General features: G+C 48.4%; 16 protein-coding genes across 16 annotated transcripts; 9 read left to right on the forward strand and 7 right to left on the reverse strand.

Annotated features, from left to right (window-relative positions):
* Nucleotides 1-34: 34 nt before the first annotated feature.
* Nucleotides 35-658, reverse strand: LACBIDRAFT_228774 (uncharacterized protein; the record flags this gene model as incomplete). The annotated part of the gene is made up of 1 exon (XM_001874063.1): nt 35-658. One exon carries the CDS (start codon nt 656-658, stop codon nt 35-37), a length of 624 nt encoding a protein of 207 aa, XP_001874098.1.
* A 422-nt stretch (nt 659-1080) lies between these two features.
* Nucleotides 1081-2388, forward strand: LACBIDRAFT_301313 (uncharacterized protein; the record flags this gene model as incomplete). Its single annotated transcript, XM_001873434.1, has 4 exons — nt 1081-1252; nt 1309-1460; nt 1513-1806; nt 1864-2388. 4 exons carry the CDS (start codon nt 1081-1083, stop codon nt 2386-2388), a joined length of 1143 nt encoding a protein of 380 aa, XP_001873469.1.
* A 95-nt stretch (nt 2389-2483) lies between these two features.
* On the reverse strand, nt 2484-3930 carry LACBIDRAFT_301314 (uncharacterized protein; the record flags this gene model as incomplete). Its single annotated transcript, XM_001874064.1, has 7 exons — nt 2484-2596; nt 2647-2803; nt 2856-2989; nt 3052-3225; nt 3282-3532; nt 3586-3647; nt 3709-3930. 7 exons carry the CDS (start codon nt 3928-3930, stop codon nt 2484-2486), a joined length of 1113 nt encoding a protein of 370 aa, XP_001874099.1.
* Nucleotides 3931-4398: 468 nt separating this feature from the next.
* On the forward strand, nt 4399-4725 carry LACBIDRAFT_301315 (uncharacterized protein; the record flags this gene model as incomplete). The annotated part of the gene is made up of 3 exons (XM_001873435.1): nt 4399-4581; nt 4640-4661; nt 4718-4725. The coding sequence occupies 3 exons, from the start codon at nt 4399-4401 to the stop codon at nt 4723-4725; spliced, it is 213 nt and encodes a 70-aa protein (XP_001873470.1).
* Nucleotides 4726-5043: 318 nt separating this feature from the next.
* Nucleotides 5044-5585, forward strand: LACBIDRAFT_301316 (uncharacterized protein; the record flags this gene model as incomplete). The annotated part of the gene is made up of 2 exons (XM_001873436.1): nt 5044-5214; nt 5268-5585. The coding sequence occupies 2 exons, from the start codon at nt 5044-5046 to the stop codon at nt 5583-5585; spliced, it is 489 nt and encodes a 162-aa protein (XP_001873471.1).
* Nucleotides 5586-5654: 69 nt separating this feature from the next.
* Nucleotides 5655-6221, reverse strand: LACBIDRAFT_301317 (uncharacterized protein; the record flags this gene model as incomplete). Its single annotated transcript, XM_001874065.1, has 3 exons — nt 5655-5978; nt 6040-6121; nt 6172-6221. The coding sequence occupies 3 exons, from the start codon at nt 6219-6221 to the stop codon at nt 5655-5657; spliced, it is 456 nt and encodes a 151-aa protein (XP_001874100.1).
* A 64-nt stretch (nt 6222-6285) lies between these two features.
* Nucleotides 6286-7530, forward strand: LACBIDRAFT_320947 (uncharacterized protein; the record flags this gene model as incomplete). The annotated part of the gene is made up of 1 exon (XM_001873437.1): nt 6286-7530. The coding sequence occupies one exon, from the start codon at nt 6286-6288 to the stop codon at nt 7528-7530; it is 1245 nt and encodes a 414-aa protein (XP_001873472.1).
* Nucleotides 7531-7877: 347 nt separating this feature from the next.
* On the forward strand, nt 7878-8982 carry LACBIDRAFT_243307 (uncharacterized protein; the record flags this gene model as incomplete). Its single annotated transcript, XM_001873438.1, has 6 exons — nt 7878-7915; nt 7968-8055; nt 8087-8175; nt 8213-8563; nt 8610-8738; nt 8787-8982. Coding segments are annotated over 6 exons (891 nt in total), but the record flags the coding sequence as incomplete, so codon positions are not given.
* Nucleotides 8983-9248: 266 nt separating this feature from the next.
* LACBIDRAFT_301320 (uncharacterized protein) lies at nt 9249-14263 on the forward strand (the record flags this gene model as incomplete). The annotated part of the gene is made up of 15 exons (XM_001873439.1): nt 9249-10615; nt 10662-10754; nt 10812-10978; nt 11036-11143; nt 11193-11291; nt 11346-11848; nt 11902-12010; nt 12066-12154; nt 12207-12366; nt 12422-12952; nt 13013-13133; nt 13185-13425; nt 13479-13664; nt 13724-14119; nt 14186-14263. 15 exons carry the CDS (start codon nt 9249-9251, stop codon nt 14261-14263), a joined length of 4248 nt encoding a protein of 1415 aa, XP_001873474.1.
* Nucleotides 14264-14438: 175 nt separating this feature from the next.
* Nucleotides 14439-15112, reverse strand: LACBIDRAFT_186793 (mitochondrial 37S ribosomal protein MRPS8). Its single transcript, XM_001874066.1, has 2 exons — nt 14618-15112; nt 14439-14554 (listed from the first exon to the last, which is right to left on the reverse strand). The coding sequence occupies exon 1, from the start codon at nt 15083-15085 to the stop codon at nt 14621-14623; it is 465 nt and encodes a 154-aa protein (XP_001874101.1). The 5' UTR covers nt 15086-15112; the 3' UTR covers nt 14439-14554; nt 14618-14620.
* A 762-nt stretch (nt 15113-15874) lies between these two features.
* LACBIDRAFT_301322 (drug/metabolite transporter superfamily) lies at nt 15875-17267 on the forward strand (the record flags this gene model as incomplete). The annotated part of the gene is made up of 9 exons (XM_001873440.1): nt 15875-16011; nt 16061-16212; nt 16263-16404; nt 16458-16495; nt 16554-16644; nt 16700-16787; nt 16844-16909; nt 16962-17066; nt 17118-17267. The coding sequence occupies 9 exons, from the start codon at nt 15875-15877 to the stop codon at nt 17265-17267; spliced, it is 969 nt and encodes a 322-aa protein (XP_001873475.1).
* A 405-nt stretch (nt 17268-17672) lies between these two features.
* LACBIDRAFT_158432 (drug/metabolite transporter superfamily) lies at nt 17673-19844 on the forward strand (the record flags this gene model as incomplete). Its single annotated transcript, XM_001873441.1, has 11 exons — nt 17673-17804; nt 17860-17877; nt 17929-17960; nt 18016-18093; nt 18156-18307; nt 18359-18500; nt 18552-18589; nt 18647-18737; nt 18793-18886; nt 18944-19009; nt 19731-19844. Coding segments are annotated over 11 exons (957 nt in total), but the record flags the coding sequence as incomplete, so codon positions are not given.
* Nucleotides 19845-20053: 209 nt separating this feature from the next.
* LACBIDRAFT_320951 (uncharacterized protein) lies at nt 20054-22719 on the reverse strand (the record flags this gene model as incomplete). Its single annotated transcript, XM_001874067.1, has 13 exons — nt 20054-20413; nt 20464-20486; nt 20573-20652; nt 20686-20809; nt 21002-21098; nt 21192-21331; nt 21531-21537; nt 21592-21793; nt 21828-21900; nt 21925-21996; nt 22069-22282; nt 22358-22543; nt 22603-22719. The coding sequence occupies 13 exons, from the start codon at nt 22717-22719 to the stop codon at nt 20054-20056; spliced, it is 1695 nt and encodes a 564-aa protein (XP_001874102.1).
* Nucleotides 22720-23656: 937 nt separating this feature from the next.
* Nucleotides 23657-23979, reverse strand: LACBIDRAFT_301327 (uncharacterized protein; the record flags this gene model as incomplete). The annotated part of the gene is made up of 2 exons (XM_001874068.1): nt 23657-23907; nt 23958-23979. The coding sequence occupies 2 exons, from the start codon at nt 23977-23979 to the stop codon at nt 23657-23659; spliced, it is 273 nt and encodes a 90-aa protein (XP_001874103.1).
* A 295-nt stretch (nt 23980-24274) lies between these two features.
* LACBIDRAFT_301328 (uncharacterized protein) lies at nt 24275-24724 on the forward strand (the record flags this gene model as incomplete). The annotated part of the gene is made up of 2 exons (XM_001873442.1): nt 24275-24431; nt 24522-24724. 2 exons carry the CDS (start codon nt 24275-24277, stop codon nt 24722-24724), a joined length of 360 nt encoding a protein of 119 aa, XP_001873477.1.
* A 100-nt stretch (nt 24725-24824) lies between these two features.
* Nucleotides 24825-25649, reverse strand: LACBIDRAFT_301329 (uncharacterized protein; the record flags this gene model as incomplete). Its single annotated transcript, XM_001874069.1, has 3 exons — nt 24825-25346; nt 25404-25464; nt 25513-25649. The coding sequence occupies 3 exons, from the start codon at nt 25647-25649 to the stop codon at nt 24825-24827; spliced, it is 720 nt and encodes a 239-aa protein (XP_001874104.1).
* Nucleotides 25650-26784: the final 1135 nt, after the last annotated feature.

A 26784-nucleotide genomic window follows, 5' to 3' on the forward strand; every position in this document is an offset into this window, starting at 1 on the left:
CAGGTACTTTTGTAGATCCTCATAAGATATCCGTTCAATCCCAGGTATACGCAACAATATGTTTCCAATGTGAAGGTCTGTAAAAAATCGATATCAACTTATCATGGAAAACTTCGTGACTTCGCTTACCTCCATGGGCAACCCCGCAGCTATGCAGGTACGCGACTCCGCGTATTACTTGTGCGACAAGCATCTTCGCTATTTCTATCGGGTACCGATCCTCATCGTAGACTTCATCGACATCAGCGCCTATGCCAGGTCCAAGCACCTCAGTAACGATACATTGATGAGTGCCATTTGGCCCTTCAACCTTGAAGTCATCAAAAAACTCCATCAGAAATTCCTGACCCTCTGAGCCTCCATCGGCGCTCAGCTGCCGTTGCTTGAGATGGCGAAGGATGGCAACTTCGGACACAACCTCCGAGCCCTTGGAGGCTTCAGCAGCTAGAACTTTGAGTGCGGCGCATCTCCCTGAGTTGAGATCTTCAACGAGCCATACGGTGCCATATGCACCGTATCCAAGTTTATTGACAATGCGATAACGATTCTGCAGAACATCGTCGATATGTATAGGATGAAAACCTCCTTTACGATAGTATGCGATTGATTCCACACCGGGATATTGAGTAAAGAGTTGAGGGCTCCGGACGGAAGTCATGTTTGTTAATGTGATGAGGTGGTGGTGAATATGGCGAAGAAGTGGGGTTCGCCTGGCAGAGGAAGTTCTGAATGTGATTGAATCTGCAAGTGCGCAAGTGCTGTGTCTACTATATAGCGGCTTTCATGTCTTATCGCTGTCCTTCCCTGATACACACCAAATCAGCTGTGGAAAACGTAAGATAACCTTCCGTTCGGACAATGCACTGGAAAATATACAATTCACATTCTGCCAGCAAACAACATTATGTCACGAAGGTAGGGTGGTGAATGAGAAGGCGAGGAATCGGAGACGGTGGGTTGTCACACCTTTGAGGACCAGACGACGGGGAGTTCTTAATTAGTCACGTCACGTGGAGATGACGCGTCAATGTTACGCACGCGCAACTGTAATAATATTCACTCAGTCAAGTACTTACACTCATGTCAGAAACGTTCATACAATCGTTCACACATCTCAAAGACAGACAAAATGCAGATCGTGCGCTGCACATGCTCAAAAAGGTAGCATCGCTCGTAAAACCTATCATGCGCAAGCATGGATGGGTCTTGCCTGTTCTTGCAGAATTCTTCCCCGATAGCCCTAATCTACTTGGTAAGGGTATCTTTGGCGCTGGTATTCTATAGATCTCACTGCTATACAGGACTTAGTATGTTCTCGTCAGATGCAGGTCAAGGTTGGAACTCTAACGCCTTGGCCAGACGTGAATATGGGACAACAGATCCTCATTCGACTCCGTCCCGCCCACGCCCCAGATACATTCTACGATCAAGAAGACATTGTACAAACTATGCTGCATGAGGTTCGCACCCAACTCCTTGCGCCATTTTTTACACTCACATCTTCCTGTTTAGCTCACGCACAACGTACACGGCCCACACGACGACAAATTCTACAAATTCCTCTCAGGGCTCCAAGATGAATACGACGCCTTACAGAGGTCGGGATACGCCGGGGAGGGGTTCTTCTCCAAAGGCCAGCGATTGGGTGCCAACGTCTCTCACGATCTTCCACCTCATCTGGCAAGGGCCAAGGCCCTCGAAGCGGCGGAGAAGAGGCGGAGGACATCTAGGGTGTTGGGTAGTGGCGGCCGTCTGGGTGGAACAATTGATACGAAAGGGAAGACGCCCAGGCAGCTGGCTGCGGAAGTGAGTTTGTTTAGTTTGCTTTCTCTTTTGATGGCTTCAACATTTACTGTGATTTAGGCAGCTGAAAGAAGGGCACGCGACGAAAAGTCGTGTGGCTCTCAAGCTGGCTCTGCGCTCGCTCAGCGCGAGGCCGAGAAGGCAGCCAGAGAAGGTATCGAGAATAAGGTTATTGACTTGACTTTGGACGATGATTCGGATTCGGATGTTATCATCGTGGAAGACGTCCCAAGGCCTGTCGCGGGCCCATCTTCATCCTCAGCAGCTAAGCGCCCAGATGGTGCTGTGCCGAATTTTGTTGGCCAGGGATCCTCTTTGAAATTGAAGCCTGCCTCCGATCGAAAAGATTCTGTGAACGACCAAAGACCAAGAGCAAGATCGCCCCCAGCAAGGTCAAACTCCGAGTGGGCCTGTCAGATGTGCACATTGCTGAACAAGCCATTTGCACTTCAATGTGATGCCTGTATGACAAAACGGCCGCAGGACGTCAGTGAAGGGTGGACATGCCTCACTTGTGGGGAAGCCGGGATGGAACACCAGTTCTGGTCGTGCCGATTTTGTGGCATAATCAAAGCGGAGAGCTGAGCTGACTATTTTTGACTGTGGTGGTGGTTTTGCGGAAGCATGTAGGATAATGGAATGGATGGATGGGAAATGATATACACCTTGTACTTTGATAGTTATACCAGTTTAATTTGAAATATCCTGACATCGGCTTTGTTGCCTTCAACGGTTTCTAAGAACGGTGTCCTGTCGAATTCGAAGGCTAGGCCGACTACTAGCAGCCCTGCACCTGTTACGACGCGTCAGAATACCAATTTAGAGAAACGTGGGGGAACTTACTCTGAGCGTCATCAAGGAACTTCGCCATGGTTTCCCCATTTCTCACTGTTAGCGCCACCAACGCCAGCTTTGGGGAATCGGACACAAGCTGACTTTGAGGTTGAAGAGCAAACTTGATCGTTCCAATCAACGCAAGAATTAACGACGGGTCAAAGACCTGTGGAAAAGTCAGATGTCGTCCTTGAAAAAACTTAAGTAGGGAGACAAACAATATCTGCTCCGACAACCAGTTCTGGATCAATCTCGTTTAATAGAGATTTGAGGGCCGGCGATCGGCTTTCCTCTAGCGATGCTGACCAGTCTAGAATACGGTAGTTCACATTTCGATGAGATGAAGAGGGATCTGTTCAAAAAAAAAAACATTAGGTTAGGTCGATGGACAGCGTATAAGCAAGATAGAGTTACTGCATGGGAGGGTAACGTTATGACGACACCTTGCCAGGACTACGTAGTTGATGTCCGTCAACCACACAGCGCCAGTTGCAGAAGGGTTCGAGATGCGTTGGAGGCTCGCAATAATAATACCGAGAAAACCGGCACCCGATCCCAGTTCCAAAATCCGTTTCGAGCTGATGAGCTCTTTGGTCAAGGTCAAATGTGAGCGTAAGTCTTGCTATGAACTATTGATAACACACCAGGATGGAGGATGAGGTACTGGGAAAGTACGAAGCTTGCTAGCCAAGTTCGTAGGCCGGTGGTTCCAGACTCGATTGTAGTACGGGATTCGAGGAGGGTTGCTTTGAGATATGAGGAGACGTTGTCTGGGTTTGTTGGTTGAGGGTTCCAGTAGTGGGTAATGTAGGACGGGGACGGGGTTTTTTGTACAGGTGCAATCGCTTGTCCACGTATTTGAGGTCGGGACTCGGCATCCAAAGGGCCTAGTGACCTGCATAGTTATAAGTTATAAGTGTCGCCAAATAAACTTGCAGAGTTACGCACTGAGGAGGCAGAAGGCCAAGGTAGTGCTCGTATATTTTAGGATCAAGTTCGAAATCCTCGTTCTGTGTTGAGGACAATCACCAGTTTTCCATTGATTGGACGACTCTAAATACGGATACATGCCTCGTCAGGAGATAGCGCCTCGAGGTTCTCGATCGCCCATTTCCAGAACCGTCTCTGGTATTGATCAGAAGGTGGATATCGGCACAAGTGTGGGCTCAACAAGATTTTGTTGATAAAAAAAACGTGTATTTCCTCTAGGGGAGTAAGGCGGGGAAATATGAAATTGTTTGGAGAAGAAAGACCAGAGTAACCGCGAAGAATCGCGAAGATTTCACCGTGCATGATGGTGAATTCGAAGATCGCGCTTCAAACCGGCCGTAAAGCAAAGTCATGTGACCGTATCAAAAATTCCTCAAATTTTTCTCGCTGTCAAGTTTTCTAAATGCTCTCCTCCCTTCGTCTGGTGCCAGCCCTCCGACCATGCCTCCCAAGTACCTCTCGAGGCATTGCATCCTCCGCGTCTCGGTTCACGGACCTCGCACCAACGCCTCCAACACCTGAAGAAGCAGAAGCCTTGGCTGCGCTCGAAACGAAGGAGGAGCCTTTCCAGGCAAGAGACGATCGCTCCGGCGACGATGAGAAAGAGGGACCTACTTATAAAAAGTTTATGGAGGAAGTGGGTGAAAAGTACAAGTATGCGAAGCCCCAGAATTGGATCGGTGGAAAAATAGTTGAGTTCGTCTTGTGTTTTTCTTGAAGGACAATGGGGAGGCTCACATGGACTTATTTCATGGTGGTTAGCCGTTCCCTATGAACCCTTCGTTCAAGCCTCCGCCGCCTATAACGGACAGGCAACGGAGCGAGATGTATAAGCTCTTCATGAGCAATCCTGACGAGTATAGCGTCAGGGAACTTTCGCAACGCTATGGCATCAGTCTCAAGCGCGTTGATGCTATACTACGCCTGAAAGGACTCGAGGATGCATGGAGAAAGGTCAGTATTCGGTTGTTTTCTTTGATTCTATGACGAGTACAAACGATTAGTCTTGAAGACAATCGATATCGATTCTCATGGTTACAACTTCAACATATCTGATTCTTTTCCTTTTAATCTCCTGAATTCTCATCAGGTTACTGACCAAGTTTAAACTTGACAGGTAGATATTCGTCACATACAGGAATCTCTGACAACTGATCTCTCATCTTGTTGCTTCATGACGGTTTAGGAGGTTAGTCTCTGTTTTTATATTCTCATACCTTCCCCGCTTGCTGTGACGAGTTATTACTTCATTCGCGAACGGAAGATCATCTGGGTAACCTTACATACGCCTGGAAACTGGTTAAACCGTTTTCAACCCCATCTGAAGATTCCTCTGTCTCTCCTTCGTTTGGATTCTCTTGCTGAATCATGACCAATCGCTAGGGCAAGCAAATTCAGACAGGCTTTACAAAGGGAATGGAGCTCATTCTCAATGCTTCACAATCCGATAAAACCGAACGGTCCTTTGTGAATGCCATTCGATACGACGTCCATGAAGCTGATACGCTTGAAGCCGAGGAAAGGCGTGATGCTGCTCGTCAGCGTTATCAACGTTCTTACTGGGAGTCTGTACCAGAGGATGGTCGGGTAAGTAATCCCACTCAAGTCTATCACGTCCTTTTGACTTGACTTGCTCCTAGGAACCCATTCTACCCGGGTCGTTGGAACATGCTAAAGCTGCGGCGAAGCGCTATGTTGAACGAGGAGACAAGTTGAAGGCCTCACCAAGGCTTATGCCCAGGATACCAGATACTGAATACCTCAAGCGGCCCAAGGAACCTGTTCAGATCTTCGAGAAACCTGGACGGCCTGCGTTCAAGTTTGTAGATGTCGGAGCCAAGTTTATGGATGTGGATGAGCGTATCCATAGAATGACGACCGCTGGGCGTAATTCCAAGCGCCGACTGCAAAGGTCTGTGCAGAAGGAGGAGTCGCGGAAGGTTGCGGACGCCAACTAGCTAATTTGTCGATTATTCTATACTTAATTTGGAGACGTGTGGTATATATTAGGTTTTACGAAAGAAATATCATTCGATTATCGTTCCCTCCACCTTCAAATCATACACCGTGATTCTACCAAAGAAATCTGAGCTCTCCTCGAACAGCAGACGCAACCCTGTAACCCCCCGTTCCAGACTGACGGCTCCGATGGGCTTCAGATCGAAAACCTGTCGGCGATTGACGTCCTCGGGGTATATACTTGTTAAAACCTGCCAGTCCTTCGCTCCGTCAAGAGGAGGTATCTGGACGACACATCGAGTTCCGACGAATCCCCCTTGAAAAGTCATAGACAAGCGCTTGGGAACAACGGGTTTATCTGCGAAACCGAGTTGAATGAATTGCGGTAGGCCCTAGTGGAACCGGGAATTTAAAAAAAAATCGATAAACCCTTCGCATGGGCGTACAACGCACTTGTTGAGACGTCCAACATGTTTCTGGGCTGTTGTCCACGAGATGCTTCTTTCCTGTTGCTTTCTCTAAAGTCGAGCTAACTCTGAGACAGGGTTGGAGGTTGTAAAGTCAAGAGAAAGCATGAGGACGGACTTGATGGATGTGTTTTCGTCAATGAGGGAGATAAGATCGTCGCTTGTCATTGCCGTTGAGAATAAACAGCACTGCGTGGGAAAGATCATCAAGACAGCATGATCATTGAGAGCAATGTCCTCAACACCCAAGATCCCGCCGTGGCTTTCCGCCTCGATCACGCCTAAACACCTCCGACGCGTTGTTGCTGTTCTACGTGAACGGGAATCGAAACGCGAAGCTGCCCGATCGGCGTCCCGGAAAGCAGATGTTGCCCCCCAGCCTACTACACACTCTAGCCAGTTCATCGCCTCTTTGCGTCATCCGAAACCAGGACGTGATGTCGATGAGCACTATACCATTCTGACGGGGTGTCAAGTAGAACACCAACCCAAGAACCGCTATCTTGACCTGGAGCCGTACGATCGCACCCGTGTCCTTGTTGGAGAAGAGGGCAGGTATCTTCACGCTAGCTGGGTATTGGAGCGATTCGGACACAAGTGGTGGATTGCGGCGCAGGCTCCGTTGCCTTATACCTCTCATGCGTTTCTCAGCGTTATTTTACAGCCAAGCACGCGTCCTCCAGATCATCTGCAGGGTGGTGGTTCGCCTAATCCACATTCACGGTGGGGCCGCGTGAGGACTGTTGTTCAGCTCACTCAAAATGTGGAAAGTGGGCGAAGGAAGGCGCATGCGTATTTCCCGGACGATGTTGGGAAATCGATGATTATTCCTGTGGAACATGGATCTCAGGCTCCTGCGCTCAAGGTTACTCTTATTGAATCTCGGGTGTTTGAAGAGGCGCATTGCATTCAAAGTACGGTGGCTATTGTCCCCGTCGCACATCCACCCTCGGGCGTCAGCGCAGGTTCGTTTGAAGAGATGGAGGTGGACGAAGGCGTGGATGAGGAGAGGTACGGTGAACATAACGAGGAGAGAATAGTGTTCCGTCACCTGCTATACACGTCCTGGCCAGACCACGGCGTTCCGGAGACAGAAGACCGCGCAAGCCTCCTCGCGTTTCTTCGTTTGGTTGATGAGACGAACCGTGATACCTCCCTTGTTGGACAGTTACCTGACGTTGATCCTGATCCCCCTATCATCGTTGGGTGCTCTGCGGGCATTGGGCGTACAGGATCGTTCATCGCGATTTCATCTCTTCTTCGAAGTTTAAATCTCCTTCCACCACCCGCTTCTCCTTCCCCATCCACTGTACTCCCAACTTCGCCTCTTGGATCGCTGCCCCCCGAGTTGGCTGAGGACTGCGTCGCCCAGGAGGTGGATTCGTTGAGAGAACAGAGGCCGGGAATGGTGCAGCGGGACGCGCAGATCACGCTTATCTACCAGACGGTGATTGACGCGCTTGAGGTGTGGGGATAGATAGGATAAAATGTATACCACGAAGATCAGGTTCTACGTTGCGTGAGCAAGCGCCATTATTAGTTATCGTGGATGATAAATCAGAGACGGAGTAAGCTTGTCTTTGTACCATCACTCCCCAACTAAATATGTCGCTGCCCGCTACTGTTGAAGCTATCACTATTCCCCATGTAAGCCTTCAACTCAAGATATCGAGATTTTCTTAATACGACGCGACAGACTGGAGCCATCGAGGTCATCGAGAAGACGACCCGTCCCTTTCCAAAGCAGAACCCCGCGGACATTGTTATCAAAGTGCGATAAGATCTAACATTGCTCTGCCGTGATACCTGATCACACCCAAGGTCGAGTATGGGGGGGTCAACTTTATTGATACCTACTTCCGGTGAGGACCAGTGGATTTCAGGTTGTGATTCTAGCTAAGTTGAAGATAATAGCGCTGGACTGTACAAGTTTGAGAAATTCCCGGCTGTACTAGGGAAAGAGACCGCTGGGATCATCGTGACGCTTCCAACCGACGAGAAGGTACTACAGAACGAGACTTACAAGAAACAAGGCTTCGTCGTTGGCGGAAAGGTCGCTAGCGTGGGTACTTTCATATTCTTTCCGTGGAAAGATGAGTGACGTTCGCTTGCTAGGCTTATAGTGAATCTTTCGCGGAGTATATCTCTGTTCCGTGGAGCGTCGTTAGCCCTGTGCCCGAATCGGTTTCGACGCGCACTGCAGCAGCAGCGTTGCTTCAAGGGTTAACGGCCGTCAGTTTCGTCGAGGAAGCGTACCCCGTCAAGAAGGGTGATACCATACTCATTCATACCGCCGCAGGGGGGTTGGGTCTCTTGCTAACCCAGCTGGCGAAGAACGTTGGAGCTACCGTCATTGGGACGACTTCGACAGCGGCAAAGGCGGAGCTTGCCAAAGCGAATGGAGCTGATCATGTTATTCTCTACCCTGTAGAAGACACGGTGAAGAGGGTGCTGGAACTCACAAATGGAGTGGGTGTAGACGCTGTCTTTGATGGCGTTGGAAAGGACACGTAGGTGTCTCGTCTTTATTATGGGACTTGAGTTGACGCTTGGCAGGTTTGATAACAACTTCAAGCTCATCAAGCGGAAAGGGACTATAGTGTCAGTTGGTAATGCTTCTGGTGCTGTGGAACCCTTTTCGGTGTTGAGGTTGGCAGAGAAGAACTTGAGACTTCTACGACCATCGTAAGCTATCATCAACTTGGAGAAGAATGGAAGACTGACAACCCATAGACTGTCCAACTATGTGTACACACCTGAGGAGAGTGCGTACTATAGCCATAAGCTGTTTGAACTGGTAGCGAAGGGAGCGCTGAAGATTGCGGTGTTTGAGGAATACCCGTTCACTGCGGAGGGCGTGCAAAAGGCACAGCGAGATTTGACTGGAGGAAAGACGACAGGCAAGCTAGTCGTAAAGATTGCACAATAGATAGCAGTAGTAAGTAGTGGTGACGTAAGCGATAGATTGAGACCGACACAGGAACATCGACCTTACATCGACCTCGTCGTCAACAAAGACGACAAGCAAACAAAAGATCCAGTAAAGTCAAGAACTAAACGACATTGGCATCTGGGACAGCAATACCCGTATCAAACACGATCTCTTGACGCTCATACGCATATCGATCGCCCCCTCTGTGGCACAACAAGTCTGGATACCCTTAGGTAGCCTTGAGAATCGACGAGCAGATCAACATGGATAATAATTCGGAACCACCAAAGCCTAGACGTCCTTTGCCTACTCCAGGCGCACCTTCTGCACAGAGGCCGAGCACACCAGTCCTCAATATCAGCCCCATTCCTCCTTCCACTTTCTATGGCACAACGCAACCCCAAAAACCTCCTCTACCTACACGTCCATCCAAGCCACTCGGTTCTGCATACACTTCCTACCATGCACCCTCAAAGGCTACCGCCCCTCCTCGCTACGGATCTCCGGCGTTCACTGGTTCCCCAGGTTTTCGCGAACCTGAATTCATAACCGAGGAGCCCATTGACGAAGACGACGATTTGCCGCCAGATCTTATACCTCCGGATGAACCGCACAATTGGGGGAGCGCCGAAGCATCCTGGTCCCAGACCCAGTGGCCTGCTGGGACATGGCATGATACGACTACCTCCACCACGGAGTGGATGAGGTCGGGCGGCTATGGTGACGGGAGCGACTACCGCAGGAACACAGAAGTAGCTATTGATGGAAGAAGGAACTTTGAGGAGGATAATTGGTGGAACCCTGCGGAACGCGAAAGGAATAACCGTCCAGGGCCAGGCATGCTCCCGCCTATTCTTGCGGAACATCTGCATGACACAAACCATTCGTTGTTTTGCGTGAACGTTTCCTCTTCGAATTTCATGGGGCAACTAACTTCATCCCACTCAACGTCCTCTCTAGGCCACCATCGCGAGCACTCGATATCCAGTACTGCCAGTTCTCAATCGACCGTGCACGAACCGTCCCCTAACGCCCCTCCTCCGACCGAGGACGAAATTCGTACGTCGGTGCCACATCCAAACGCACATTATTGCCCGAGAGAGAATGGCTGGGTCATCCTCAGCTGGAAGGCGTCGTCCGTCTCTCCTCCCCTCGCTGCGTCGTTTCGAGAGGATCAATTTCCCCTCCCTGATCAAAACAGGCGCAGAAAGGCGCATTCTTGTATCGATGACGTCGAGCACTCGTTCGGAGCTGCCAACAAGACACATCATTTCCACAAATACCCAAAAGCTATCGACTCTCATAAATTGACGCCACCTCTCCGCGAGGATGAATGGCAGTCGTTGGAGAACATAAAACAGAAGCGACGCAATGGGACTATTGTCATGGACGAGATTAATGTTGAAAGTCTGGGAGAGGCTGAAAACCCTATGGATACGGAGAGTGAGGGCAAGCTATTGGACCTGTACGTTTGTTGTCAGTGTTCTCTTTACGTCGTTGCGTCTGGCGTTATCCCTGGAGTTATTCCACGAAAGCACTTTGAGGAGTTTGTTCGTGGCAAAAGGAACAACCCTATCGTTGGCAAGAGTGGGGAACTCTCCGTCGTTCTATCCTTAGAGACTCTTTTGCTGTGAGTGAAATTCAAATTTTGAGTGTTCTTTTCTTATCAATTGCAGAGCGGTCGAAAACAAGCTGTGGAAAGGCGACAACCGCTTGATAAAGATAGGAAGCAGTGGGTTCAGGTCCAAGCTCGGATGGAGTCCAAACACGTATGTCGAAGATACTCAATCATTCTCGCCACTTTTTTTTTGAGCTCTACACAACAGGAAGCGTATACTTGAAATTTTGGGCTTTTATGAGCAGTCGGACGATCAAACCTTGAATCCGCCCACCACAGACCCGTCCACCCCTGAAGGGGTTCAAAATCGACGCAAACTCCTACGCGCTTGGGTGGAGGTTAATGCTTGGCTGGCCGACTTTAAACGTAATAATCGTATGTCATACTTTCCGCTGACTCTTTCTTTTTTGCGGTCTCATTACCTTCTTGTAGCTCAACACCTCAAAGATCACCATCCGAATCAACCAACCACTGGTACCGTGCAGATTGATAGTGCAAGGGAGATGTATCAGACTGCTATTGGCGCGCATCCGGTGCAGAGTGGGTTGGAGAGTTTCTAGGATATTTTATTCTAAATATCTTTTTTCAGTTCCTCGCGGTGAGCTTACGGATCCGCTTCTGGAGGCGGTTCGCGCCCTTCCTGAATCTTGGAGTATTTTCGGCTTGACACCGACTACTTTTTCTCCTGGTACGCTTTCAGCACTCCTTCAAAAATGATGAGTATGTTGACGATGCACATAAGACCTCCTTGCCTTTGCGTATCTCGCACAATGTCGTTGCGACCCCGCCAATACCATGTTGTATTTCACGCACCTATCGAAACTACTGAAAGTTTTCCAAGACTTTGGAAGTTGCCCGACTCAACTCCAAGATCTCCTCGTAATGGAACGATCGAGGGATCGGTTCACAACTGACGACCTGGAAAATGCAGCTAGTACCCTCGGGTTTGGTCCGGATGGCCTGCTCTCCGTGGACTATGACGACGAGATACCCGACGAGTTTGTTGAGAATGCGTGGAAGGACTGTGTGAAGCGGTCTTGGCGGGATCATAACAATGGTTCTGAGCTCCACCGAAAGGCCAACGAGGCTTTCAGAATACTGGCTGAAGCCCGTGGAAGCGTTCGGCTAAAGAAGGTTTGGGAGGCGGGTAAGAATAAGTATATGAACCCAGACCGGGCGTATGATACCCTTGAGATTCCTAAGGATGTTGATGACCATATGCTTATAACGGTGTTCACCATGAGGGTGGGTGTTTTCGACTTGTTCGGAAGAAGATGTGCTCATCTGAACTGGTTTAGCTCGAGGAGACCCCTTCGCAGATTGATAAAATGCGTGAAGCTATGACCGTTATCGCTGAAGTTCGAGATAGCGAGCGCTTGCGGCAATTTCTAAATTCTGGTCAAGATCGTATGTGATGTTTTTTTCTTTTGCCTTTACATCAAGAATTAAATAGAACCTGCAGCTGGTGATATCGTCGCACCTACTCGCGCCGACCTTCCGCGTGGCCTCAACCAGCTGGGAAATACATGCTACCTCAATTCACTTCTGCAGGTTTGTCAATGATCACCTTCTCCTTAGTTTGCGGTTTTTGAGGTTTTTGCAGTATTTCTATACCATTAAAGATCTACGAGACGCAGTCCAAGTCATGTCTAAGCTGGATCTAAAATCAATTGATGACGAGAAGTTCTCTGATGATGACCTCAAGCGCCATAGAGTTGGTGGCAGACTTGTAACACGGCGGGAAATCGTTCGATCAAGAAAATGTATGGCTTGTCAGCATCCTGCTTGTGATTCTTTCGCTCACACACGCCTGATCAGTTATCAATCAACTTGCAGAGCTCTTTTTCAACCTCGAGTACTGCGAGTCTGCGGCCGTCACACCCACGATTGATCTGGCGAAACTAGCCCTTGTGACGTCAAGAGATGAGGAGGAAGACGAGGCTGACAAAGGGGGAACAGACTCCTCTAACGATACTGACGCTACCTTAGTTGACGATGGGCCTTCGCGTGCCCCAGCACAGTCACAGTCACCACCAAGGTCATCTAGTACCGTTCTTGGGAAACGACCGCGCGATATTGATCGTCAGCGTAGCTCGATGGACGTCGATAGTCCCATTGTTTCGTCGCCAAAGGACAAAGATGACTACGTGATGGTTCCTTCGCCCACCAGGCGCTCTAGCTCGCCACTGTTGATCGACAAGGAGAATTTGGCACCCATTTCGGAAGCTTCGACGTCCAAGGCCGCTGATAAAGACGGAGATGTTGATATGGGAGGGACTCCTGCGCCAGAGGCTAAGCCCCCTCTTCCTCCGCGAAAGCGCGAAGTCAATGATTCTACCATGATGTTTGGTATTTGAAACTTGTCTTTCTTTGAAGATTCTTGATCGCTGAAGCAAGATGGATTGATAGGAAAACAACATGATGTTGCCGAATGCATGGACAATTGCATGTTCCAAATTGAAACTGCTCTCCTGAAATTCGATGGTGTGAACGATGGAGAGAGTGCAGAGAAGACGAGTGTGGTCAAAAGGTACTATCGTCTCTGTAATGTCGTGTCTTATAACCCAAAGCTGCCCATTAGGCTTTTCTATGGGAAAATCCGACAACGTCTGACTGGCACTGGGGCTCAACGAAACCGGCCTTCAATTCACGAAAAGGAAGATTTGTTCTCCCATCTGCCTGTCAACGTTACGAACGATGGGGTCGACATTTACGATGGACTGAGTGGGTATTTTGACGATGTCGTTGATTACGAAGGCGGCAAAGCCAGAATGGAGGTTTCTCTGGTTGATCTACCTCCTTTACTACAGATCCAACTTCAGGTGCGTGTGACACTTTAATTGGCATTCCCCGTTATGGTTGACACGCTATATAGAGGGTCCAATTCAACCGAGACACCCTCCAGCCATACAAATCGCAAGCGTATGTGAAGTTCGGGGAAACTATCTACATGGATCGATTCATGGACAACGCCAACCTGGAGAAAAAGGCCAAGTCGAAAGGGATTCAAGCTGAGCTTAATGCGTCCAGGGACCGTGTTAGGCTTCTTCTAGAAGGCAAGGTTAGGGGCTCATTCAGTTCAACTGAGAGATTTCCGCTATTGACAAGGGTTTGAAGCAGGATGCTTCGTTTGTTACTGCCCTTGATCATACAAGTAAATTCTTGGCTGGTTTGCAAGAGACTGCGTTGCCAGGCGTAGACGATGATCTTCTTCACGAGTTGCAAGACGAAAAAGGCCGGATAAATGCAGAGATTGACCAACTACGCGCTCGGGTGAATTCTCTCAAGGAAGAGCTGGAGACTCTTTGGCGAGACAGTTGTGAAGTTCCGTATGAGCTTACCTCTGTTTTTATCCATCGTGGATCTTCGCCGTCGTGGGGCCACTACTTCTTCTATTCGCGACATCTCCCAGACCAGCCTGATTCGTGGTTCAAATACAACGACTCCGACGTCACAGTCGTTTCGAAAGATGAAGTTCTTGCGGATACAACTGGATCTACAGCGAATCCTTACCTGGTATGAGATTCAATCCCTTTTTTTTCCCCCTGTAACCCTTCTTTTGACGACCCCTCTTTTTCTTAGCTTGTCTTTGCACGGAAAGGTTCAGACGTGGTTGATACCGTCCGACGATTCGATGCTTCCTCAATAATAGACCTATGATGATCATGAGAGCACGTTTTTGGGACTTTTATATTATCTGTAGCATTAGAATATGTGTCAATCGTTACTGACTTGCTATGATAACTTCCACTGCCATGACGCCCCCAGTCAACATTCAAGCTCTGACTCCTGATTGCAAACGGATTGAACACGGACAGCTCAAAATCGACTATTTATACCCGCTTCTGTGGGACAACGCCATCCTATTTTGCATGTCGTTACAGAATGTCTACAGCTAACAGTTTGGGCATTGCAATAGTTGTATATATTAGTAGTAAAGACCCCATGTAACTGCTAGCATACGGCCAGGTGAGTGGAACAACAGCGAAAAAGCAGTAGCACTTTGCTACTCACCAGCTACCGTGCTCTGCAAATCACCTCGCCAGGTATCTTCAAGCTCAACGCCTCCCTCGCCTCCAACCACTCATTCTCCTGGTCCTTAGTCCTTACCACCGCAACTTCACCCATACCAAGAGGCTTAATAGTCTGCGCCCTCCTTCCCGAGCAAATAAGCCTAATCTCTGTCAAGTCCATGAATATCCTCTTGCTGGGTTTGCTGACGAGCTCCATGTTGCTCAGAACGGGCTCGTCGTCCCGGTATTTTAGGTCGGCCCATATCCGGCGCTGGGACTCGCTGGCTTTTGTAAAGTCTGCTGGGGAGGGAGCGGCGATGGTTCCGCGTGTGAGGGATGAAATGAAGCCGGAGCGGAGGAGGATGTTGAGGATGCCCAGATTTTGGGTATTGTGGTGCACGGATATTTTTTGGTGCCGGGCGCGGAATGCGTTTTGGATGTGAGCACACAGGTCGTGTGGCAGAGGCATTGAGGGTGGCTATGGACTCTGGACGAGAATTGCAGCGGACGTGTTTGCGAGTTGTATTCATTTGTTTGTTTCAGGCTGCACTGCTCGTGACAGCTCGTGACCAACGTGCTCTCCTCATCATAGCTCTACTCAGTACCGAGGAAGCACCGAATCGTCTGACGGTATTAACCACCTCTGAACCTTTACGTGCAATGATCAGCGCCACTGTGACGCCAGTCCATGACCCGGTCAATATCCTTCAAGCTTGACTTAAGCTCGACTAAGGACTGCTGATTGCAAACCCGGCCCAAATGGATTCAACGCAAAGGTTGATGAGGCGGACGGCTCAAAATCGACTATTTATACCCTGCTTCTGTGAGACAACGTCGTCCTATCTTTCATGTTGTCGCAGACTCCTGTGTATACTCCTTTGGCGCAAGGATACGCCACCTTTGCCAATGCACATAACACTATCGGCCCAAGATCAGACGAACCAGGCAACTCAGGTCCTGATAATCAGTTGAGGGCCATCGCCAAAGTGCGAGAGTTGATCGCCAATAACACTGGGTTGCTCCTTGTTACTGTATCGCAATTTTTCTTCGCTCTTGTGCACGCAGCCGCGAAGAAAATGAACAGTTCAGAGACCCCTGTGCCGGTACTCGAGGTGTGTTCGGCAGTCCGTTGTACGAGGTGTACCCACAACGTTTATTGGAGTAGCTCGTATTTGTCCGCATGGTGAGTTGCGATTTTCTACGCAGTGAACTTTTCTGACTTCAAACTTCAGTCTATCACCTACATTTGTTCTATCTCATGCGTGTAAATTCCTTCCATTTCGGTTTCATCATTCATTTTTACGTGTTATATTTAAGCCTTCTGTCTGGCCTTCCCAGTCCTTTTTTCGGACCCAAAGGTGTCCGTTTGTTGCTAGCTTTCAGGGGCTTTTGTGGGTACGGACGCACCTCCCTTATCTCTCCAGCTCAAGCTGTCATCTTGCAGATTTGTCGCGCTAGTTGGAATCTATTGCTCTTTGCAATATCTCTCTCTGCCTGACGCAACAGTCTTGACTTTTTTGGCCCCGCTGTGTACTGGAGTGGCGGGCGCATTTTTCCTCGGAGAAACATTCACACGCCGACAAGCATTAGCTGGAGGTTAGTTACTCATAGAATATCTCTTTTGACATTTTACGCAACGGAAATAGTTTTCAGCCTTGCTGGAGTTGTGCTTATCGCGCGGCCGGCGACGATTTTTGGCGATTACTCCAATCTTTGGGGTGCAGGGGCAGGTTTTCTCAGAGAACCAAACGAAAACGTAACCTCTGCTGAGAGACTGTTTGCTGTCTGGTCCGCAGCACTTCTCTACAGTTGGAATGTATAACTGATCCGATTTACATTAGCATGGCGATGCTCGGGGTATCGGGTACAACTGGAGCATGTGAGACGATACTGCGCACATCTATCAACAAACTGGAAAACGAATAATCTTCCCGCAGTTGTCCTCATCAGAGCTATCGGCAAACGAGCTCATCCTTTGCACTATCTTATCTGTTATTCCACTCTATACGTCGTTGTTTCGTCGGTGGCGTACGTGCATTCCTTGAATCGATACTCCTTTGCGGTATGCTAATCGGAATTTCAGGATGCTCGCCACAAAGACCCAGTTTGTTATTCCGACAGGCCAAGGCTGGCTCCTCGCATCATTCGGCATTTTCGGGTTTCTAGCACAGGTATCTATCACAGAGTCAACCTTGAAATTCCAACTCTTTTACATCCCTCCAATTAGGTTTTTTTGACAATGGGTCTCCAGCGTGAAACAGCTGGGCGAGGAACAATGGCCGTTTATACACAGGTAAAATCATCCATAGGGAACGACACAAGCCCTGATCAAGAGCCTCTTACAGATTGTGTTCGCTACTGTACTGGACCAAATCTTCTTCCATTCTGTCCCTTCGACGTTATCGGTGATTGGAACACTCATCATTCTGACATCCACACTATATGTTGCTGTGAGCCCTCCTGTAATGTCTTCTTTGCTACCTTCTGAAGAATTTACATAGTATACGAAGGAAAGGGGCAAGACCGCACATATAACTTGCGATCAGCCCATTCATGAATCGTTTGAAGAAGGATTCTTAGGACGTACACAGGAAAACCAAGCTAACTACGCGGGAAATGACCAAGATTGGCGGCAGGAAGGGCGGACGTAGGAAAGAACTTGGTCGGGTCTTTCAGTATCTTGGACAAGATCTATTATTTTACCTACTTATACCTATCGCGAAACCCTTTTTCCAACTTTGACGAAATATTCTGTTGCTATTTCAACCAGATATTAGTAAGTCGGAAAAAAAAAATTGCCATCCGGTCCGAAGCCGGGTCAAAATTCCTAACCCACCAACTCTCCGAATCCATCTAGGAAGATCTTGGAGATGAGAAAGGCACCTCAAAACTGGCTATTTTAGGCCCTGCTCCTGTAGTTCAACGTCGTCCTATCTTCCATGGCGTCGAAGAACATCTATATCCCCTCAACCCAAGGATATGCCACCTTTGCCACCACACATACCACCGTAGACGACCAAAATCATGGAAGTCACTCGGGGGCGAAGACGATGATTACCAAAGTGCGAGAGCTCGTCGCCAGTAACACCGGATTGCTTCTTGTTACCGCATCTCAAGCTTTCTTTGCCCTCATGAACGTGGCTGTGAAAAAGCTGAACAGCTTAGACCCCCCTGTGCCGCCGCTTGAGGTGTGTTTCAATTTTTATAGTGCGAAAAGTATTTACAACGATTTTTGGGGGGCAGCTCATATTTGTTCGCATGGTGAGTGATCTTTTTACTCTATGATCCACCGGAATCTGACTTGAACTTTAGGCAATCACCTACATTTGTTGCATGGCGTACATGTACTATCATTCATTCCTGTTCTGTCGCGTTCTCAAATGGTCCCGTTATCCCCAGGCTGTCAACCGGTGTTCCCGAGCCCTTTTTGGGTCCCAAAGGGGTCCGTTTGTTACTGGTATTGAGGGGGTTTAGTGGGTATGAACCGCTCCTGCCACATTAAGCAACTCACAAGCTGAGGCTAATCTATAATCTTGCAGATTTTTCGGGCTTTTTGGAATCTATTATTCCCTGCAGTATCTTTCTCTATCTGACGCTACGGTTTTGACATTCTTGGCGCCGCTGTGTACAGCGGTGGCTGGGGCACTTCTGCTGGGAGAACAGTTCACACGCCGACAAGCTTTGGCTGGTGGTCAGTTTTCGTTTAATGTCTCTGCGTTCTTTGAATAACAGCGTTATGCAGTTTTCAGTCTTGCTGGAGTTGTGCTTATTGCGCGGCCAGCGGCAATTTTTGGTGTTAACTCTAATCTTTGGGCTCCAGGGGCTAGTCCCGGCCTAGAATCGAACGAAAAAGGGACACCTGCTCAGAGATTGGTCGCAGTTTGGTGAGCGACATGTCCCTTTACGTGGAACCTAAATTTGATTATCTAAACCAGCGTAGCGATGGTAGGTGTACTGGGCGCAACTGGCGCATGTGAGATACTACAGCCTGAGTTCCATGAGTAATACGGCCCAAACAAATTCCTCGCAGATACCAGCATCCGGGCTATTGGCAAACGAGCTCACCCTATGCACGCTATGACCTTCTTTTCCACACAATGTGTCGTTGCCTCGTCGGTGGCGTACGTGCACCCCTCAAATCATGATTATATCTTGGGTTTACTAAGAGTCTTCCAGAATGCTCGTCACAAAAACTCATATTGTCATTCCGACACGCCTGGATGGGGTCGCCCTCTTTGCGGTGATCGGCTTTTTCGGATTTTTTGCGCAGGTATTAGCTATCGAAGTCCATTCGTCCAACCCGGCCTTTCTGATTTCCCCTATTTAGATTCTGTTAACAATGGGTCTCCAGCGTGAAACGGCTGGGCGAGGGACAATGGCCATCTATACACAGGTAAAACCATCCGCAAGGAAGCCAACCAGCTCTGATCACAAATTCTTTACCCCAAGATTGTATTTGCCTCTGCATTGGAGCAAATCTTTTTCCATACTACCCCCTCCATGTTCTCAGTGATCGGAACGGTCGTGATTCTAACGTCCGCACTATATGTTGCAGTGAGTAGTCCGGTGATCTCTTCTTAGCTATTAACTGAAGGAGCTATACAGCTTACGAAGGAAAAGGGCAAGACTGAGAAGCAGCCCATTGTTGACGCACTCGAGGAAGGATTAATAGAACGTGCACAGGAAAACGAAGCTGACGACAGGGGTGTACTGGCACCAAATATTCATTTTTAAATCTGACATTTGGATGGATCTTGCATTATCTTGGATAACAATATAAATATGTCTTCTACCCATTGAGGCTATTTCTTCCGGGATCCCATTGGGAAGATGGACTTGGTTCGTGAAATATTTGAGAAGCGGCTCAACACTGTATGTTGCAGTCCAAAGAGCTGAATTCTAAACTGCACCGCGAAGTCGCTGAATTTAAGCGTTCGCGGAAGGAACGCACACACTCTCTGGCTAGTTCCGACTGTAAACGAGTCAACGGAGGAGAGGCGGAGGACAGTTCTAGACGCTATGAACTGAACAAGGAAGGAGACGGAATCAGAACATTGCTAAAGTGATCTATGGAAGAAGCCGACCTCCCCTAATTACAAAGCCTTCACCCCAAGATTGTATTTGCCTCTGCATTGGAGCAAATCTTTTTCCATACTACCCCTTCCATGTTCTCGGTGATCGGAACGGTCGTGATTCTAACGTCCGCACTATATGTTGCAGTAAGCCGTCCGGTGATCTCTTCTTAGGTATCGCCTGAAGGAGCTATTATCTATACAGCTTACGAAGGAAAAGGGCAAGACTGAGAAGCAGCCCATTGTTGACGCACTCGAGGAAGGATTAATAGAATGTGCACAGGAAAACGAAGCTAACGACAGTGGAGGTGAACTGGCACCAAAGATTCATTTTTAAATATAGATATGTCTTTTACCAATAGCGGCTATTTCTTCCAGGGTCCCATTGGGAAGATAGACTTGGTTTGGGAAATATTCGAGAAGCGGCTCAACTTCATAACTATCCATTGAGTAATGATCAGAGGACCGTTGAGGAACGAGGTTGAAACGCACACGAAGCTCAGATTTTCATGAGACTTTGGGAGAGAAGTAAATCCTAGCACCGTTGGAAAGATGAATGAATGAGAGAGACGGCCGTCAAGAATGTTGTCAGCTGTCTTCTTGAGTGTAGATGACACGACTCTGACTAGGGAGTGATGTGATGTGGACGTTGGTGGGCAAGGGAACTCAGGAAGATATGAGACCATCATTCGAGATGCGGGATGGGTCCGTAGGCCTTGAGGCAACTAGATGATTCGTGTCAAAAAGAGCTGTACTTCAACACAAAGACACATACAGAAAAGCCAAAGTTCACATGGTCTGAAAAATGATCGCTCAGTGCTGTGGTGAAGGTCAAAAAAAAAGCCGACTTGGATAGCGTTTTAGCACCCTTGCACTGTTCTAACGGCTGGCACCAGGCTGGAACAGTTCCAGGTCGGTATCATAGCCTCCCACGTCCAACTCTATGTCTGTAGCGAATCCTAAGCTGCCGTCAGCATTTTAATTATATGGCACGCACCTTTGTCGCTGATGGTAGCCTCCACCGCGGTTTTCATCAGACGCAAAGACGCAGAGCACATGTCCAGGTCCAAGATATCCCGAGTAGTTGTCAGCAAAGCAAATAACAAAGAACAAAAACATGGCTAGAAACAGTAGTCATTCAACAACCTCACTCCTTCGCAGGAGCCTCCCCTCCACTACTCCGCACATCATCAGTCGACTTCTCATCCTCAGCCTCTTCAATTGGTGGGGGAGCACGTCCAACAAGCTTAAGCCTATCCTCAAAGCCCAAATGAACAACCATCCACAGGTAGGAGGAGAATGGGAGTACGTACATCCAGTAAGGCATGATACCTCAAGGAGGTAGTATAACCCAATCTTCCGAGTTCTCGATGTTATGAGGTACGAGTCGGCCTCTGAAGAGTTTTGTGACTACTAGAGGGACGGCGTTGAGGAGGATGTAGGAGAGTATTCCTGCTATGACGCCGTATGCGATGCTTTGGGGTTGCAAGTTGGCATTCTTACTTTTCGGTTTGCATCCTCAGTCTTGTTTTGTCTTCCAAAGTGCGCAACCTTTTTGGTTTCCGAGAGTCGCATAACACAATCTCCTTCCCTACCCTTTAAGTACATCACCAACAGTGCACCGACACAATTGCGGCAGGGGTCTGTTCAATATGAATTGTAACGAGATTACTTCCAACGACAGGAGAAATGAGAAATCTACCAAGTTAGAGCTCTGACAAATCACCATTCTCAGACACTTCCGGCGCCGCCCCAGCATCCACACTCTCACCATCTTCGGGTGGGTTCAGCATTACTCTAACAGTAAGTATTGAAATGGTGCGACATCTGGTTTCAACGAACCCTCAATCTAAAATCATTTTTGTTAATGTTTTAAGTTGGGAGATCCAAGATGGTCTCTCACCCAGCGCCGAATCAATCCGACAACAAAGGCGAGGTTTTCGAGGCGGTCGCCAATGTCAAAGAAATCCTCGGTCGATGAAACCTGTCCACTCCCGTCGTCCTCAAGTGTCTTTTCATTTTGCCGGAAAGCTAAAAATTTCCAGCGCCGACCGTCTGTCAGAAACCCTTTAATATTTGGGATCCTTGTGCAAATCTTAGTGTTTCTGACAATGAAAAATAGTCGATTGAACACTTTACCTTTTGGCAAGGCAATACGTTGCAAGCTCTGCAACGGTTTGAGACATTGCGCGTTTCTGCAATGCCAAACTTCCTGTTGGGATAATAGTGTCCTCACTCTTTGTTTCTATTATAGACGCAGTGAAGCCAGGTGCGTGATGCAATTTGTTTTCCGAGTCTTTCAATTTATCTTCAAACAAAAGTCAATAGGTACAGGTCAGTGAAATTTCTGCTGCAGATCAAATATTTGAAAATGAAGTACATTTTGGGTGTTCATGGATGAGAGTTCGTGGACCTCGTAAAATGAGGTAATCTAGGTAGCCCCCAAAGGCCATCCTAGTTAGATCAAAAGCAGTCGACGGAACTTGCTCTTCAGGGACAATTGTGACGGCTTGCCCTGGCTCCGTATCGAGATTGGAGACGACGTATAGGACTATTGTATCAACCACAATACGGCATGATGCCTCTCTCCCCGTCTGAATAGCACGTCAATGTCAGATAAGCCTAAAAGGTTTATGAAAAGTGGACTGGGTACGCGCTTTGAAGGAAACCGTCTTCTTGATAAGCGAGAGCATGCTCTTCAAGGTTTCGAAGGTAAACCCATTCGGCTTGTTCTTCATGCCATCCTCATCTATCTCTGCTCGAAGGGTTGCATCTGAGGTAAGGTCTAGCGGGGGCCCGACGGTGAGTTTTGCCTTTCCGCAGTCGTCTGATCCCGCGTGCGAGAAAGAACGATACTGTGTCAGTCGCGAATGGTGAATAATTGGCGGTAAGGGTGGATAAAATGTCAACTCACCTTGGCCTGAAGCTTTTGCAGGTCATGTGACTCGCCCATAAAGGCCAGGGCGGTCAGCCCATCCTCCAGCATCTTCATATCCGCTTCATTGAAAGTTAAGTGGAAAAGTTTGCTCATTGGATGTTGGGAACGGAGGAGAATGATTTTGAGTGTGCAGCTCTACCATTCTTCGCTCTTCTTGGTGCCAGTTGGTCTATGTCGGAGTTTTCTAATTAGGCATCACAACCGGTTCTAACTTGTTGTGGACGTTCCTATCAAAATGGCCGTTATAAACAGAACCAACCAAAGAGTTTTTAGTCACAATTTTGGTCCCATCCAGGGTGGCAACTGGTTGCAACGGAGCTTGTGATGCGATTGTTGCACGATTGTAGCCAATTTTGGGCTAAAAAACAGAAAAATGGGCAACTTTCAACAGTTAGCACCGGTTAGAACGCCGATTCAATGCCGTCCCAATCTCAGCTGGTTGTGACGAAAGAATTAAATCTCCAACATACTTCTCTTGAAAGTTGAAGTGTGGCACCTACTAAGTTATTATCGAAGCAGAACCATCATTAATTAAGCACTAAGTAGTGTCCGAGCGACAACGGCAGCGCGCCCTTTGCGCACTCTCAATGATATACTGCAAAGAATTGAAGCAACTTCTACACAAGTGCATGTGTCACCTACATTATGTTCTATCTCCTCTTTCATCGTAGCTAGCCTCTTAATTCGCTACCTTTCAAATATAAAAATTGGTAGTTGAGGTGAACTTTGAAGCGGGCCACGGGCCCATCTCACGCTGCCAGTCCAAAATACATAGACCATGTTTTTCATCGCTTCCGTCTGACGCTGCCCGACGTCGTTTTGATGGCGTCGTGCTTGACCGCCACCATCATCATTGTTTTTTTCATCTCTCTCGAGGGTACTATTGACATTCCAAGAACAAGAGCATGATGATGTGAGTACCACAAGAAGTATAACCAAGATGCGACTTACCTTGGCACCTCCGCTCCCTCATCGTCCATAGAACAGCGGACCCCACGATCAACCAAATTAATTGCCGGCGAGATATGGATTACCCACATGTGGATAGTCGGGTAGCAGGTGCTGGGGTGATAGTGAGCGTTGCGGGCGTTGATACGGGGAGTGGGGCTGGTGTTAATGTTACGCTTATGTATCCTGAAGGGTAGGGTGATGAGGGGCCTCGGGCGCTTCGTATATATGCTCGCGGATGGGTTGAGAGGTGAGTTTGATGCCGTCTTGTTCCGGCGAGTGAGGAGTCGTTAGCGTGTACCAAGACGGAGATGGTGGGTCTATGGGTGTAGCCTGAATTCTTCACATTAAACCGATGCATCGAAAGAAAAATGAAAACGTACAGGAAGAAGCCGAAACCAACATCGCTTTACTAGGTCCTACATCCGAGTTACTCAAGCTACGCCGGTGGAGGGTTCTCCATCTGGGCCAAGGTGCATGCGGTGATCAAACGGGTAAGGCGTGAGTTTCGGTGGTATGATTTGAATATTTCCTGGTCATAAATTGGGTTGTAGCGCCAACATTCGCGGATACTAGCATGCTTCCACAAAAGAACGCGTTTGTATTAGAGTCAATTAGGTGGAGAATTGTCAGTGCTGGAGTTCGATACGATTAACCAACCCAAAAACACCTTATATGAGACGGGTGCGGGCTTTCCACGATGTGCGAAGGCGAGTGGAGTGCGATAGGAAAACGTTGTGCCCTTGCGGGTGTACAGAGGGCGAGAGAAAAAGAGAAGACGTTGAAAACTTGGTTTGAAACCTGGCTGGCAGCGGCTAACGTTGGAAACGACGATGTTCTTGCTGAAGCGGCTGCAGGTTCGAATATCCACACAAAGAAGCCCAGACATGATTGACGAGGACTTGCAACTTCCACTATTTCACTGCATTCATCATCCCTTGACCCAGTGTTGCCTTCTCAACCCTCCCTTTCGACACGGAGATTCGAGATCCCCAACATTCGCATCCTTCCACACCTTCCTATGCTGACCACTCTGTCGATGGCAGCTGCTTCTATCAAGCCAGACATGTATCCTGCTCTTATTGCGGAATTTGAGGCTAGATGGGCTGAGGGCGTCGCTCAATTGGCCATCACTCGTGCGAGACTCTGAGCTAGTGCGCGTAATGGGGTTAGGGTGGTCCGTTTTATGGAAGACAGCTCGTCCAACTCGCAGGACGAGGGCCGCGAAGGGTTGGAAGAGTTAGAAGACATCAACCAGGACGACCAAGCTGCATTTGACATGCCTGTGGAAATGGTTGATGGAAGAGACATAAACCGGGCTCCCGTTTGCTGCCTTGCTGGTGATGCAGAAGTAGGACACAGTGAGGGCTGCGGACATGCTGTAGGTTCTCGATCAATGTCTTGAAACGCACGGAGAAGGTGTCGATTTCTGAGTTGAGTACGGGGGATGTGCACAGGTCAATGAATATCAGCTCGGAAATACTCAGTGTATGAGTATCGAGTGTAAGGGCTGCTGACGCCGACAAACAGAAAGCGCTTGCTACTGGCCGTGAAGGGACACGGAGACGAACAGACGTTAGGGACGAGGACAATGACTTCGAGTGGATGAGGATGGACACAGATGGCTGCAGTCGAAAAAAGACAATAAGCTGAGCAAAAGCTGGCCTTGACTGTTCCTCCTGAGGGACTGGATCCTGAACGATAGAGATGGTAGCGAGGGCTGAGGGCGGCCACCGAGAAATTGCAATGAGGGTTGAATCAAAATATGCACCCTGGTAAGATTCCTCTTCAATGAATGTGAATCGCGATGAAAACGGAAAAAAGCATGCCTTCAAAGTTGGTAGTAATTGACTTCTGAACACTGCCGAAGGAGAGTACTTAATCAAATAACTGGAGAGATGATGAGCGCATTTCGCTCCCACCCACTAAGGTCTGAACCTTAACGAAAGATAAGTTAATCTAGGTATAGGCCTCTCAAGTAGCTCCTCTAAGTGTTCTGGAGTGAAGTTGTTGGTACTGATCCATAGGTCTAACAAGATAAGTCGAGGAATGAGTTTTACGAGATTGAGAACCATGTCTGCGTCGACTGACCACGATTTAATGAAAAGTTCGCGTATCCACGACGCAGCCTTGTCTTGAGTTGCCTCCTCAAGGCCATTGAGGTTTGGCTTCAGTGTAGGGCGATTTCTGAGGCGGAGACGACGGTACAAATGAATGGCCGGCTTGGGGCGAGTGATTTGAATGCTGCGGACCAAATCATGAAGTGGGACAGGGGAGAAAGTGCCTGAGAGATAGACAGAATCAAGTCACCGTGATGGCCGGGGAGGTCTTGGGCCAATCTTGGGGTCAGTGCTTTCCAAATGTTGAGGTACTCATCCGGGAGTACATAACGACCAAGTTCCCCAAGAGTGTGGTTCCAAAACTTCAAGCCTCAAGGCCTCAGGCCCAGGATTCACTCCTCATTTCTTTCCCACATCCATGTTGAAGGTACGTACTTAACTTGTACTTAACTCTCGAACGTCGGCTTGTACTGCGTGAATCTCTCATTACTCTCTCATTACAAGTCAATATCATGCTCATTTATGTAATCCGACAAGAGGCGGACCTCAAGACGTTTATGGAAAACACTCTTCCTTGACAGGATGTAATATTCAACTGTCCCAAGTTTGAGCTCGGAGGTTCTCGAGAGGCTTTATCGTGTCAAGCCGACGACGATTGTATGTCCCGGCCATTTTCTGCACTGCTCGAGCTGAGAATAGTTTCTTGACATAGGGAGCTGCGAAGAGGATGGAAGGCATGACTCTAACGTCAGTGGTTACCTGTTGAAGCACGCGAAACAAACCTAGATTCAAGGGCCCCGAAGACAATGCTGTATTAGCAGGCATGGAGAAATCGGTTCTCGCTTGTTCTCCCCTCCCATGGCGATCGTGTCAGGCCCCTCACGAAAAGCTGATATCTGGAAGCTAACCACGTACATGTTGTACTCACAAGAAATATTTCTACGGTTCAGTCACCTGCCAGTGACCGTGTTCTGCGGAATCCACTTCTCATCTTGATGGAAATTTTGCTTGCCCTGCTGAATGTGTCCAGGTCCATGCCGGGGTGATTGCTGATCTGCGACGAAGTTCTGGTATAGCAGCTTGTCTGGGCACTTATCTACCAATTGTCCCCTCTCCCCCTTCCACTCACCATTTGAATGTCCGCCCTCTT

Source organism: Laccaria bicolor, genomic scaffold, assembly GCF_000143565.1.
Source record: "Laccaria bicolor S238N-H82 LACBIscaffold_1 genomic scaffold, whole genome shotgun sequence".
In the NCBI taxonomy this organism is placed as follows: Eukaryota; Fungi; Basidiomycota; class Agaricomycetes; order Agaricales; family Hydnangiaceae; genus Laccaria; species Laccaria bicolor.